Raw genomic sequence first — 13139 nt, forward strand, 5'->3', positions numbered from 1 at the left:
GAGAGTGCTTCATTTTAGAGCTGAATGTTAAAAGCACGATTTATCACAGCAACATTAAGAAATTATAGTGCTTCCAGGGTGTAATAATACCCTGAGGAGGATTTTTCACATTTTGCTTCAGGACTTCTGGGTTTTTTATTCTTTTGCACTGGTCCAGGACTTTGTTGCAGGGGAACACACAGGTTTTAAAAATATCTGCCTTCAGTGTTAAGTCACACAAATGCTTGGTTTTAAGCTTTTAGTAGAATGTAACTTCTGTCAGTTCGAGTTTTAAATGAGAAAAGAAATTGCCACTCTAAGGCAACGCATAGTATCCTGGTGTTAATAATGCTGGGTTCAGAGGTGAACATAAACACTACCTGCCAAATTCTTCATTCAATCCCTTGCCAGCCCGTTTCTGGGGAGGGGAACACCGAAGGCTTGAACACAAGTCTTTGGCAGAGTAGTGAAGAAACACTTGATTATTTCTTTTTGTCTGTTTTTGTGTGTAGTTCAGTGTCTTAAGACCCTTCTGCATTTGCGGGAGCCTTTCAGAGCTTCTCTTTTGAAGAAGCAAACATTGTGTTTAAGAAGTGGGTATTTGATGCCTCTAGAAATCACAATTCCCTCCTAATTTGAGGCACTCCAACAGTGAAGCACTTTGGTAAGCAAAGGTGGTGCTTGTGGGTCTGGCTGGCTCCATCTTTGGAGGAAAGATGAAGTTAATGCTTAAAAAAACCCAAACCCTGGGGTGGCTTCAAACCTGTGTTGTTTCCATGGCAGAACACCCCAGTACCACTGTGCCACAGACCCAATGCCCGTGGTTTGAGGGCTGCCCAAACTGATGACCCCTGTACGGATTTCATCTGAAATCCTGAAATTTCTTCTTTATCAGAGAGGGCTGAGGATCGTTAAAAGCTTGGTCACTAGACACACTTCTTGTGTAACGTGGTTTCACCAAAAGACACGCAATTGAGTCCTTAAAACACCTTAACCTGCGGCTAAAGTGTATTGTAGCTAAGTTCTGCCAAAAATGATTATTTATTATTTAATGTGTTTAAGTGGAGGGTATTGATGACTCTTTCCCCATGCTGTGTCACTTCTTGTCAGTTTCTCTTAGGTCATGTAAGAATTTCTTTTGTACACATTAAAACAGACTACTGATCAGTGTGGAAATGAACCTGTTTACCGTACTGTTGTAAATATTGTGCTTTATATTCTGTATATTAGCTTCTTTTAAAGAAAAAGACTGAATTGATGATGCTATTTGATCTCTGGGGAGGAAAGGACGAAGGATGAGCCAGCTCCCAAGCTTGCTCCGGAGTAGAGATGCACATCGATTACCTCTGTGGCTGGAAGCCTGTCCTGGATATTTGCAAGCAGACCAAATGGTGGTGGATTTGGGACCATCAAAGGCTTCAGAAATCTAATCCACTTTAGCAGGGGCACCAAGAAACACCCCCAGCGAGAGCCAGAAGCATTCACACTCCTCTGTCCTCTGAGTTCCAGTGGATTATCTCCATTTTAACTTCTTTAGTGCCAAAACCAACCTCACCGCCCCCTTCCAGGTCTGCTGTCCGGTGCCCTGTACTGTGCTTCGGTCTCACATCCCACCAGGTCCGTCCGTCCGCGTTCATCCTTCGGCACTCGGCCCATCGCTCCATCGCTCGCCGTACCCGCGGTTCTCTGCGCAGAGGGGGTGTGCAGGAGCTCGGCCACGCAAACGGGTTATGGTCCTTCTCTGGTTACAAGAAAAAAAAAAAACCAACTTATCAAATAAATACCAAACACCTGGTTCACGTCTCTGTGTATTAATTTCAGGGTTGGAAAACACCTGCAGAGCAAAGGCTGCTGGGGGGGGGGGGGGGCTGAGGGCGGCAGGGGGCTGCTCTGAGGCTGCGAAATTAGGAAATAGAAATACCCCGTGTAAAACCAGGCCTCCTGGTGGCCATCTCCCCCCCCTACCCCCACCGGGCCCTCGTTTTGGGTTAAAACCCTTTTTTTTTTTTACGGTTTGGCTACGCGGTGGGGGCAGCCCCCTCAGCCCGCTCCCCGAGGCCGGGCCCCGCCGCCAGCCGAGCCGCCGTTGCCGCGTACGTTTTATTTTTTGGGCTTTTTTTGAGGGGGGTGGTTTGGGTTTGGGGGTTTGGTTTCTTTTTTTTGGTTTGTTGTTGGGTTTTTTAAATTATTTTTACCTCAGCCCAGCGCCCCACCCTCTCCCACGTGCTGCGGCGCGCGTCCGGCCCGCTGGTCGGGCGCAACCACCGGTGAGGAGATGGGGGGGGGGGGGGGACGGGCCACTCCCGCCCCACGAGAGGGGAACACCCCCATACACACACAGAGAGTGCGCGGGTGTGTGGCTACTGTGGGAGCGATCTACTTCCCTCCCCCTCTTTTTTTTTTTTTTAATTTTAATTTATGATTTAATTGTACTGGTTTGTCTCCGTCTCCCCCGCCCCGTGTCGGTTTGGGCGCGGCCGCGGGCCGGCGAGGCGGCGGGGCCGGGATGTGGCGGGCGCTGAGGGGCGGCGGGTGAGTGCGCGGCGGCCCCTTCCCGGCGGGGCGGCCGGACCCCCCTACACCCCGGGACCCCCCGGGACCCCCCTCTCCGCAGCACCCACGGCGGCTGGGGCGCTGCGCTCATTCCCTGCCCTGCCCCTCGCTGGGCGGCCCGGCGCGGGCGCCTCCTCGCCACCTGCGCGGGTTCCCCCCCCCCTTTTTGCCCCGTTTTTGGGGCAATATTGCTGAGAGGGGCAGTTCCGCGGCCCCGGGGGGGTGGGAAGCACGTAGGCCCGGCATGCCAGGGGCCAGCGGCTCGCTGGAGCCCGGGGCTGCCAGCCTGGCCTTCGCCCCGTGCCCTGCACTTTGCCCGCAGCTGGGGCGGTGGAGCAAAGCGCATCGACTCGGAGCTTGCCCTGCGCCTTGTCCCTTAGAAATTAATATATCAGCATTTTTTTTGTAGCAAGGAGAAGGGATAGTTGCATGGAGGCTATGTCCAGGCTCAGCTCCCGGCTCCAGCATCACCTTCGGATGGGCAGGATGCAGCACAGGCAGGCGACACGGTGCCATGCGCGGGCGCGTGTGGCTGGTTTGGCCAGGGAGCAGGTTGTTAAGTGATAAAATACGGCATTAACGATAAAACACGGTGTTAAGCCGTAAAACACATGTGAGCTGGAGGTTGGGGCGCGGAGAGAAGGAGGAAACCAGGGGGATTTCAGCATCTGTCTTGCTCCTCACCTAGGCGGAGATGGCAGCACCACTCAGCCATCCAGGTGACCAACGAGCCGATCCTGGAATTTAAGCCAGGGAGCCCCGAGCGAGCAGCACTTCAGAAGGTACCACCGTAGGGAATTGGGCTTTTTGGGGTGTTGAAGGTTCTGGTTTGTGCTTCAGGTGCTGCGCAGCAGCCCCAGGCACTTTCCTGGTGGGGGAAAGCCCTGTCCTGCCCAGCATCCACTCCTTCCCTTTGGCGACAGTTGGAGTTGTAAGTTCTGTCCTGGTCCCTCCAGCCCGCAGGCACCCCCTTCCCAAGGGACCGAAGGAAGCCTGTCTGCAGGTTTCCCTGTGCTCATGGGGCTGGCAGGGAGGTGGATGGAGAGGGAGGGCAGCTGGTGGGGGTCTGCGTGTGCAGCTCCCACCGCGGTGCTCTCCTCCTCTGGCTCAGGCACTTGCTGACCTGAAGGGCAAGACAGAAGCCATCCCGTGTGTGATCGGGGGAGAAGAGGTGTGGACACCGACGGTGCGGTACCAGCTGTCGGTGAGTTTGCGGGAAAATTCTTGTTTAACAAGGGAGCACAGAGCAGGAGGGTGTACTCATCAGGAGGGGGATCTCTTGGGCTGATAACTATGAAAGTTTTTCTTCTCTTTTCAGCCTTTTAATCATGCGCACAAAGTGGCCAAGTACTGCTACGCCAGCAAGGTGAGCGAGCACACCTTGCTGCTCTCCCTCTTCTTTTCGTGTTTTTTGGGAGGGGAACCAGCAGCACTTCATCTGTGTTTAGCAAGTCTTATCTCGCAGCGGGGTTGCAGCATGATGTGCTTTGAGATTGCTGGTGAGAAGGCTGGGAGAGACACAAATGATTGCTCAGGCTGTGAGCAGGGAGGCTGCAGGGGTGGGTGCTGGCTTTCCAAGTCCCAGGGATCTTGAAACAAATTAGTACCAGGAGCTGTAAATTCGGGGTTATGATGGGAAAGTGGCTGCTGTTGTTTGTGCCTGGGGGTGGATAGCCCTTCATGTTTCCCTCCCAGCTGGTGGTGGAGAGGCAGTGGGTTTCTCTTTGCTGCCTTTCCCCTTCTCTTCTGCAGGAGCTCATTAACAAAGCCATTAATGCTGCCTTGGCAGCGAGGAAGGAATGGGACCTGAAACCCATCCAGGACCGAGCCCAGATTTTCCTGAAGGCAGCTGACATGCTGAGCGGCCCGAGGCGAGCAGAAGTGCTGGCCAAAACCATGATCGGGCAGGTAAGGGGCATGTGGGATTGAGCTGGCAGATAGCTGGGGCGAATGGGAGAGAATCTGGGGAGCTGGGGAAGCAGGGCAGGAAGAGCTGCCAACATGTTTTTTGGCAGTGGGAATGGCTGTAATGTTAGAAGTGCCTGTAGCTGTACCGTGAGCGGTGCAGACTGATCCTTGCCTCTTTGCTGAGAAAGAAGGGAGGTGAAGCTGGGAGCCAGGCCTCCTGGAACGGGATCAGCTGATGCAGTGGGCTGCACTTACCGGGCTGACCTTTGTGAGATGCCCCAGCAGCCCTGGCTTTCCTGGGGGAGGCCCTCAAGGGCAGAGGGGGAGCACGGGTGGGTGTGATATTCCCTGGCACAGGCTGCATTTGCCTCTGCTCGCTGCAAAGGAGATGTGGTGGGATAGGGGCTTGCAGGAGGCCACATCTTTGGAAAGCGAGCACGTGGTCTGCGTGAGAGAGGCAACCCACAAGCTGCGTCTGGCTGCGCCGTGCCGCACTGCTGCAGCACGCGGCATTCCCCCCACCGCCCTCCCCTCGGTGCTTTTTAATTGATGCGACCTCTCCTGGCAGGGTAAAACGGTCATCCAGGCAGAAATCGATGCTGCTGCGGAGCTGATAGACTTCTTCCGATTCAATGCCAAGTACGCCCTGGAGCTGGAGAACAGCCAGCCCATCAGCGTGGACATCAGCACCAATAGCATGGTTTACCGGGGGCTGGAGGTGAGGGAAGGGCTGAGGCTGCCCCCCTGCTTCTGGAACTCTCTTTTTTTGCCCCAGGCTGTGGTATCACACCACGGTGAGAGGAGGCACCGTGCTCCCACCCATCACTGCCTCTCCCACCCACAGGGTTTCGTGGCAGCTGTCTCCCCCTTTAACTTCACGGCGATCGGTGGCAACCTGGCAGGGGCTCCAGCATTGATGGTGAGTGTCATGGTGAGGTTTAAGGAGAGTTTGGGAAAAGGCTGGGACAGGGACCCCATCTCTCCGAGGCTGCAGTTTGCCTGGTCTGGGATCTGCAAGGAGTGAATTCAGCCTCCCTGGTTCTCTGGTGCTGTTTAATAGGCCACACCTGTGGTCCTGCTTCTGTTGGTCCCCTTGAATTCAAGCAGCTGTCTTGCAATTAGACTCAGATGTCTTCAATTACAAGAAGGCATTCTAGTGGCTGGGTTTTAGACCTGTCCATCAGTGGACAGGTGTGTTGGAGGAAGTGTTAGAAAAGGAAACAACCACCCAAACCTGTTCGTCTGGGGTTTTATACGAAGCAAGCTGTCTTTTCCTTCCCAGGCTGAGTTGTAGATTGAGGGAAGGTCAGGGTGCTGCGGGAGGGAGGGGAGACGAGAAGCACAGCAGGGTTCGGTTCTCCTGTGTGGTGCTTGCTCTGTGAACCAGGTTTCAGGGTGCTGTCATGACCCAAAAGTGTGATTTGTTTATAATTGCTCAGGTTCCTCTTGGATGACGCTTTTTGGTTGCAGTGGGTGTGTTAGGGCGAAGGCAGGAGAGAGCGGGTCGTGGCCCTGGCGTGTAGCACTGAACTGGGAGACAGGAGACCCTGGCAGACATAAAAATGGTCCAAAAAGTCAGAGTATCAGCAAACAGCATTTCTGTAGTTGTCACACACCAATGTGTCTGTTGAGGATGGGGAGCACCTGCCTTTGCAGGGTGGGTTTTGGGGAGAGACTGTAGCAACCTGATTAATTGGGCCAGGATTAATTAATTTATTGTTGCACTGGAAAAAAATTTACAAAATTGTCCTAAGCTCTTTACTGATTAGGCTCAGGTTTCATCCTGCACCAAAGAGGGGTCCCTGCAGCAGTAGTGTCCTGTGTTGGAGGTGGACGAGGCTGTGATAAGGGAGCACACCGAGCTTTTAATCTGGGGACGTCACATTTTAAAACCATTTTTGGTGTGAAGCATTTGAACCTGTCACTTCTGTAGGGGAGGAGTGGGGAGAAGGAAGGAATAGGGTGAAACTACTAATGTGGAACTGGGAAAGTTTTTTGGGGAGGGGAAATGCATTCCTCCCACCCCAGGATTCGAGGAAGGTCCTCAGCTTTGGGGCATTTGGTGCTAAACTCATCCCAGAGCAGACAAACCCTGTTGGGATGGGGCAAGCCCACGCTGACGGGTCTGGGGGAGCTGTTTTGGGTGGTCCTACAGTGCATCCCTCCTTGAGTGGGACGATAAATTCCCACCGGGCTGCTGCAGCGTGATGAAATCCCCCTGCTCACCCTGGGGCAGGGGCAAAAAGGAATGGGGTGGCTTGAAAAGCTCAGCCGCAGGTGGTACCTGGAATTAAATTTAGGAGAAAATGGTGCTTAACAAGCGGGTATTAATTAGAACCCCAGTCTTCTAGTCACCACAGTGTGCTTCCCAGGGGATTAAACATTGCTCTTGATAAATAGCTGCAGAGATCAATGCAGTTAATGCTGTTGGGAGCAGGATTTCCTCGGAACCGGAGCAGTTGCTGCACTGCACTGGTACCCAGGCTGCCAGGCATACTGGCACTGATTGTGGCCTGTTAGGTTTCCCAGTTGCTGGGAGATTTTTTGCAGTGTGGTTTGGTTTTCTCACCGTTTGGAATGGCAGGATTAGAGCTGGCTGCGAAGGGGCTTTGCCTACGCCACAAGTCCCTGGAAAGCAGGCGCCTGGTTGAGACAGAGTCCAAAACTCCCCATCCTGCTGCCCCAGGGCTTTGACCCTGTTGCACGGTCACGTGCGGTGCGTCGGGGGCCAGGCAGTGTGACAGTGACACCGGGGAGGTCACTGGGCCCCTGTGGCTGCGCACGGAGCTGAAGGGAGGACAGTGGCGCAGAGCCAAAGGGGTGGGGGCCTGCCGGCAGTGGTTTAGCGTGGTGCTTCCCAGCCAAGTGTGCTGTTGGCTCGTGCACGTTTCATCTGGGCGTGAGGTTTGATTTCAGCGCTTTGGCTGGCACAACCACCTGCTGGGTCCTGCGCAAAGCCGGTGGCAGCAGGTGACAGTGCTCGCAGTGCCGTAAGCACTTTTTTTGCGGCGCTGTCCCATTTCCCGAGACGTAAAACAGCTTCGTGTTTTACGGCTCCTCATAGGGAAGGCAAAACTGTGTCCTGGGCGAGGGAGGGTGTGAAAGGCTGGCACAGCAACCTGGTGGTGTGGAAGGGGAGGATTTTTGTGCCTTTCAGCTGACCAGGGCTATCGCAGTCCTTTTCAAAACCAGTGCTCAGGGTAAAAGGTAGGTGTGAATCACCCAAAGGTGCCGTTGCTGTGGTCCTGTCCGCCGTGGGCTGCAGGACAGACTTTTGCCAGAGCGTTTGAGCGTTGCATAGCTGTGTTTGGGCTGAAGCCTTTCCTTGCATGCTGACTTTGTCCTCTCCCGCAGGGAAACGTGGTCCTGTGGAAGCCCAGTGACACTGCCCTGCTCTCCAGCTATGCTGTCTACAAAATCCTCCTGGAAGCTGGGCTCCCTCCAAACGTCGTGCAGTTCGTGCCAGCAGATGGGCCTGTGTTTGGAGACACCGTCACGAGCTCCGAGCACTTCTGTGGGCTCAATTTCACCGGCAGCGTGCCGTACGTTGGGGAGGGGAGCAGTAGTGGGGAGAGGGGAGAGGAGCTGCTGGCTGAAGGGATGCTGGGTGCTCGTCTGCCGGTCCTTTGAGCATGCAGGGCAGCGTTGAGTAGGGCAGCAGGCAGGCAACTGGCCATCCTTACACAACATAATGAAGGCAGGGTTTTTAAAACTGATGAAAAAAGCGTCTAACCAGGTTTTCTTGCCACGGGGAGTGCATTTAATAGCAGGGAGTTTCTGTTGCTAAACCCGAGGCACAGAGAATAGACAAACTCGCATGTGACAATCCCAGGGATGCCGTGATTTGGCTTAAACCGCACTGCACTGGCAGGGCGATGCCAGCTCCAGGTAGATTTGCATACCTGCACTCTGCCTGCACGTCGTGGTGTGTTAGTGATGCTGAGGGCCCCGGCAAACTGCAACGGGCTATTAAACCCGGGGACCCCGCTCCACTGGCGAAGGACATGGTCTGATGAGCATCGTGCTTTAAAGGTGGGAAGCTCATAAATTAGTATTAGCAGCTGTGCCTCCTGTTGGGAGGTTATTAGCATTTTTATTGTTTTGCAGCCAAGGGGTTTGTCACAGTAAGGACTGAAAGGAAGGGGGGAAAGGGGAAGAGCAGAAACTTCTGCTGGATGTTCACTCCTGTGGTCTTCCCCGTGACACTGCAACAGTTTCCTATTTTTCAAACTACGGGGTTGTTGCGTAGTGCCATTGCTTTGATACCTAGGGTCTCGTTCTCAGCTAGCATCTCCTCTGCCGCTTGGAGGGCGTCCTTTGGTGACAGACACAGGGTTTTGCTGGGGTCCCCTTCAGCAGGACACATCACCCACACATGCCTTTTCCAGTGCCACCCTTGTGCAAAGGCACTAACCAGCTGCTCCTTTCTCTTCCAGGACTTTCAAGCGGCTCTGGAAGCAAGTATCTGAAAACCTGGATCGCTACCGCAATTTCCCGCGTCTGGCTGGAGGTAACTGCCACTTACACCTTTTTTTGGTGGGGAGGCCATGCAGGGGTGGCAGGGGCGTCCGTTTCTCTCCTGCTCAGGTTGGAACTAAACTGATGGCCAGGATTCCTCTCATGAGCAGAGAGCAAACGACACAGTAGATTGTGCCCTGTCCCTGCTCTGTGGCAGAAGTGTAAAGCTTGTTCGTGGGGGTGCACTGGGTATTTGGAGGAGCTTATGGGATGGGTTTTTACAGTGGGGAGCTGGCACTTGGGCAGGGGGTGGTGGTGCTCTGGGCTTGCAAAGCCTCCACGCCAGGTCTGGGAGCTCGGGTCGGTCCCTTTTCCATCAGTTTGGCAACCCTGCTCCAGCTCCTCGAGCTCTGGGCTTGGGCTCCCCGGGGTGGTGGTGCTCTCCCTGTTCCCCAAGGGACCCCGGCCCAGGCAGGGCGAGCCCCCTGGAAGGGACCTGGCCAGAGCTTGTGGTTTTTGAGGGCGACCCAGCCCTGACAACTCATTTGCCCCTTTTCCTCCCTTCTCTGGCACCAGAGTGCGGCGGGAAGAACTTCCACCTGGTGCACAGCTCAGCTGACGTGGCCAGCGTGGTGAACGGGACCCTGCGCTCGGCCTTCGAGTATGGTGGCCAAAAATGCTCGGCTTGCTCCCGCCTCTACGCCCCGGACTCGCTGTGGCCCCAGATCAAAGAGAAACTGCTGGAGGAGCACGGGAAGATCAAAGTGGGAGATGTGAGCGGAGCTGCCGGGCTGCTGAAGGGCTTTGCAGCTCAGCGGGTGGTTGATGGGATTAGAGACTGCGGTAACTGGCTACTAATTCCTATTGAACCAAGCTTTTTATCCACTGGTTCTCCCCACCACCGCCCCTCCATGTCCCCCCCCTTCATCTTTTTTTAGTGATTAGAAATTAACTTGTAGCCAGCGTCTGCAGGAAGGATTGTGTAAGTCACTGAATACTGCAGACTAATTGAAAAGGGGTAGCTTGTGCCCTCGCACAGAGGTGCGTTTGGAGCGGAGGGAAATGTTATTTGGGGAATTGCAGCTCCTCCTAATTGCAAAGTTAGCTTTTTTGGCACAGTATGTACTTACGTTGCCTCCTTTCTGGCTTCCTGCAGCCTGCCCAGGACTTTGGGACGTTCTTCTCTGCGGTGATTGATGACAAGGTGAGCTCCCCTCTCCTGTTCCTACCGAGGCAAGAAGGTAACGCCACCAGGCTTGCGTTGCGTGTTAAATGGTTTTTATTGCTTACAGCAAAGTATGAACATCAGTGATTAACTGGAGCTGATTATCAGCCCTCTTTCACTCCCACCTGGAGTATTGCATGCCTTAGTCACTGCCCCTCCTGAAAAGTGGGTTATTTTGCTGAGAAAATATGGGCTAGAATATATTTGGGACTCCGTTTCCAGCTCCCACTTCTGAGCTGGAAAAGCACTAGGAGCAGCATAGCATGAAGGGGGTTGCCCAAACCCCCTTTTGGACCCCAAACCCACCCTCTTTTTTTTTTATTATTTCCCTTTCTCAGTCTTTTGCACGGATAAAGAAGTGGATCGAGCACGCCAAGAAGTCGTCCAACCTCACCATCCTGGCAGGGGGCGGCTGCGACGACAGCGTTGGGTACTTCGTCGAGCCGTGCATCGTGGAGAGCAAAGACCCGCAGGATCCCATCATGAAAGAGGTGGGAGCAGCTTGCGAGGGGGGTGGCAGGAAAGGTGTGAAAGGGGCTAGAGGTCCCACCCCGAGATGTCTGCTGGGCACGCGGAGGTGAGGTGACCGGTGCAGGGGTGGCTCCAAAGAGCTCTTTTTAAAAATAAATGGCCCTGACTTATCAAAGAGATTGACCACCAGGCACCAAAGTATTGGCATAAAAGACACTGCTCATTTATTGAAAACCTTTGATCAGGCTGGATCAAGGAAATTATCATATGATAACCTAAACTTTCAGACTCCTTACGCTGAAAAGAAATGTAACCCCAGTGGGATTCCTCTGGGTGAGGATGTCAGTTTGGGACAAATCAGCTTTATTTCAACCCTCAGCAGTATTATCCAGAAAAGAAATGCAGGAGCAAATCAGTACAGCTCTGATTCTCAGTTAACTCGTAGTCTGAGTCCTGCTGCTGCAGAAGGCAGCGAGTCAGTGATAGGAAAGAAAAAGATTCTTTCCTCAGCTCATGCTTTGTTCCCAGGTTTAGGGAAGCACTGGGGAACACCCCTCCTGGGGCTCTGAGCAGGAGAGATGAAGCTTTTCTAGGAAGTCAGGTTCGGGAGCCTTATTGTCGCCCGGTTGTAGCTCATCGGGTGCTGTAGCACCCAACGCTGATTTCTGGAGGCTGTCCTTGCTGAGTGCTTTATTTTATTTTTGCTGTACAGGAGATTTTCGGCCCGATCCTCACGGTGTACGTCTACCCGGAGAAGCGGTACAAGGAGGTGCTGGAGCTGATCGACACCACGACGCCCTACGGCCTCACGGGGGCGGTCTTCGCCCAGGAGAAGTAGGTGCCAAAATCCGCTGCATCCCTGCCCCTCCCCCCCCACCCAGATCCCCTTTTGCCCTTCTGGGGGGAGCCAGTCTCTCCAGAGCCCTGCGCTGGGTGCTGAGGAGCAAAGGTGGCACTGCCCCGCCAAGCTTATGCGGCTCGTAGCCCTCCTCCCACCCCTGAGGGAAGGGGATGGATGCTGCTAAAGCCGTTTCTCAGCCCCAAAATGCCTTTACAGCGAGAAATGATCCCAGAGGCCACGTTTGGAGCGTAGGGGAGGATGCACCCCCAGGCCCCTCAAGTAGGAGGGGAGTCTAAGAGCAGTGCAACCTCAAAGATGAAGTTATAATTACCTTCATTTTAGAACAATAAAACTTAAAAAGACAAGCAAACTATCAGAAAACAAAAGTGGGCTGATTTGATCGAGTTCTAAGGAGGCACGACCTGCTTCAGTGTGCATGAAACAACGTGCAGTGCTGGCAACGTGCGCGGAGAAACACGAACAGGCTTTTTGCGCAGTTTCCATTGCCGTAGAAGAGCAGAGGCTTCCCCACAAGTTTTTGCCGTTGCGTTGTGGTCGCAGCCATTTCTGTCCCCCCCTTAGGAGAATCATTGATGAAGCCAGGAACCTTCTGCGCAACGCAGCCGGCAATTTCTACATCAACGATAAGTCAACGGGCGCCGTCGTGGCGCAGCAGCCCTTCGGAGGCTCCCGCATCTCAGGTGAGATAAAAAACTCCTGCCTGGAGACGGCACTCACCTACGCGGCCGCACACTGAGCCGTGTCCCCCTCCGGGCAGGTCCCCCACCTCCCTGCTCGTGGTCACCAGCACTTTGTTACTTTCTGAAACAGGCACCAACGACAAGCCTGGTGGCCCGCACTACGTCCTGCGCTGGACGTCTCCCCAGGCCGTCAAAGAAACGCACGTGCCGCTGACGGACTGGCGCTACGCCTACATGCAGTGATGCCTTCTCCCTGGCCCCGCGCCTGTACTACTGATCCTCAACGCACAGAGTAGCTTTGCAGCTACAACTTTAAATAGCACTTAAATCTGTTGATCTTTAACCCAACGAGCTTAGGTTTTATTTTTAAAGAAAAATTCTATTATTAAATTGTAAACTCTGAGAAGAAAAAAAAAAAAAAAAAGTCCTTGTGGTTTTCTCAGTCACGTAAGCACGCTGCGGTAGTGGATTGAGGCGTGGTTGCAGGAGCATATCTGGGCACTGGTTCCTTTTTCCTTCCAATTTTTCTGTCCCGAGCAGTCCAGTGCAGTTCTCTCCCAGTGTGGCTGAGCGCTGGAATTAAAGCGGGAGACGAGCATTAAGAGGCTGGCCCAGTCCCAGTCACTAGCAGAAGGTGACATCCTTCCCTTCCCTGTCCCCAGGGCCACCTGGAGCCTGGCAGAAGCTGCTGGACATCCAGGGCAGCTGGTACCGGAGGGGGGGAAGCCGGGCTGGGCTGAAACCAGGCATGGGTGCCTTGGGAGCCCTGAGCTGTGTTTTCTCCCTGTTCCTGAGCAGGAGCGAAGCCTCACCTCCCACGAATGCTTGTGATGCAGGATGTGAACCTGGCAGAAGGCGGAGGGTGCTGGGAGAGGGCGGTGCTCAGCGGTGAGGTTAAGTGCCTTACTTTACCTGTGCGTCACCTTACAACTGGTCTCAGGCACGCTGGACACGGGGCAGGCGGAGCAGCCGGCTCGGTCCCCTTGTTTCATTACTGGTGACA

General features: G+C 54.1%; 1 protein-coding gene across 2 annotated transcripts; it reads left to right on the forward strand.

The window, feature by feature from the left end:
- The first annotated feature begins 2392 nt into the window (after positions 1–2392).
- Positions 2393–12479, forward strand: ALDH4A1 (aldehyde dehydrogenase 4 family member A1). Of its 2 annotated transcripts, none has more exons than XM_040587664.1 (15): positions 2393–2511; positions 3221–3314; positions 3644–3736; positions 3851–3898; positions 4285–4440; positions 5009–5158; positions 5285–5359; positions 7795–7982; positions 8877–8950; positions 9475–9671; positions 10055–10102; positions 10462–10614; positions 11307–11428; positions 12018–12136; positions 12267–12479. In XM_040587664.1, exons 1-15 carry the CDS (start codon positions 2486–2488, stop codon positions 12377–12379), a joined length of 1656 nt encoding a protein of 551 aa, XP_040443598.1. In that variant the 5' UTR covers positions 2393–2485; the 3' UTR covers positions 12380–12479. The 2 variants fall into 2 exon arrangements, with proteins under 2 accessions (XP_040443598.1, XP_040443597.1); XM_040587663.1 differs by lacking the exon at positions 2393–2511 and adding an exon at positions 2863–3029.
- Positions 12480–13139: the final 660 nt, after the last annotated feature.

This window comes from Falco naumanni, chromosome 3 (assembly GCF_017639655.2).
Source record: "Falco naumanni isolate bFalNau1 chromosome 3, bFalNau1.pat, whole genome shotgun sequence".
In the NCBI taxonomy this organism is placed as follows: Eukaryota; Metazoa; Chordata; class Aves; order Falconiformes; family Falconidae; genus Falco; species Falco naumanni.

What these genes read in the sequence shown, in the direction of transcription:
- ALDH4A1 (XM_040587663.1), top strand. Translation starts at nt 2,962, where the DNA reads ATGGAGGCTATGTCCAGGCTCAGCTCCCGGCTCCAGCATCACCTTCGG. An exon ending in CGGTGCGGTACCAGCTGTCG is followed by an intron (nt 3,737 to 3,850) that starts GTGAGTTTGCGG and finishes TTCTCTTTTCAG; the next exon opens with CCTTTTAATCATGCGCACAA. An exon ending in GCGGTCTTCGCCCAGGAGAA is followed by an intron (nt 11,429 to 12,017) that starts GTAGGTGCCAAA and finishes TCCCCCCCTTAG; the next exon opens with GAGAATCATTGATGAAGCCA.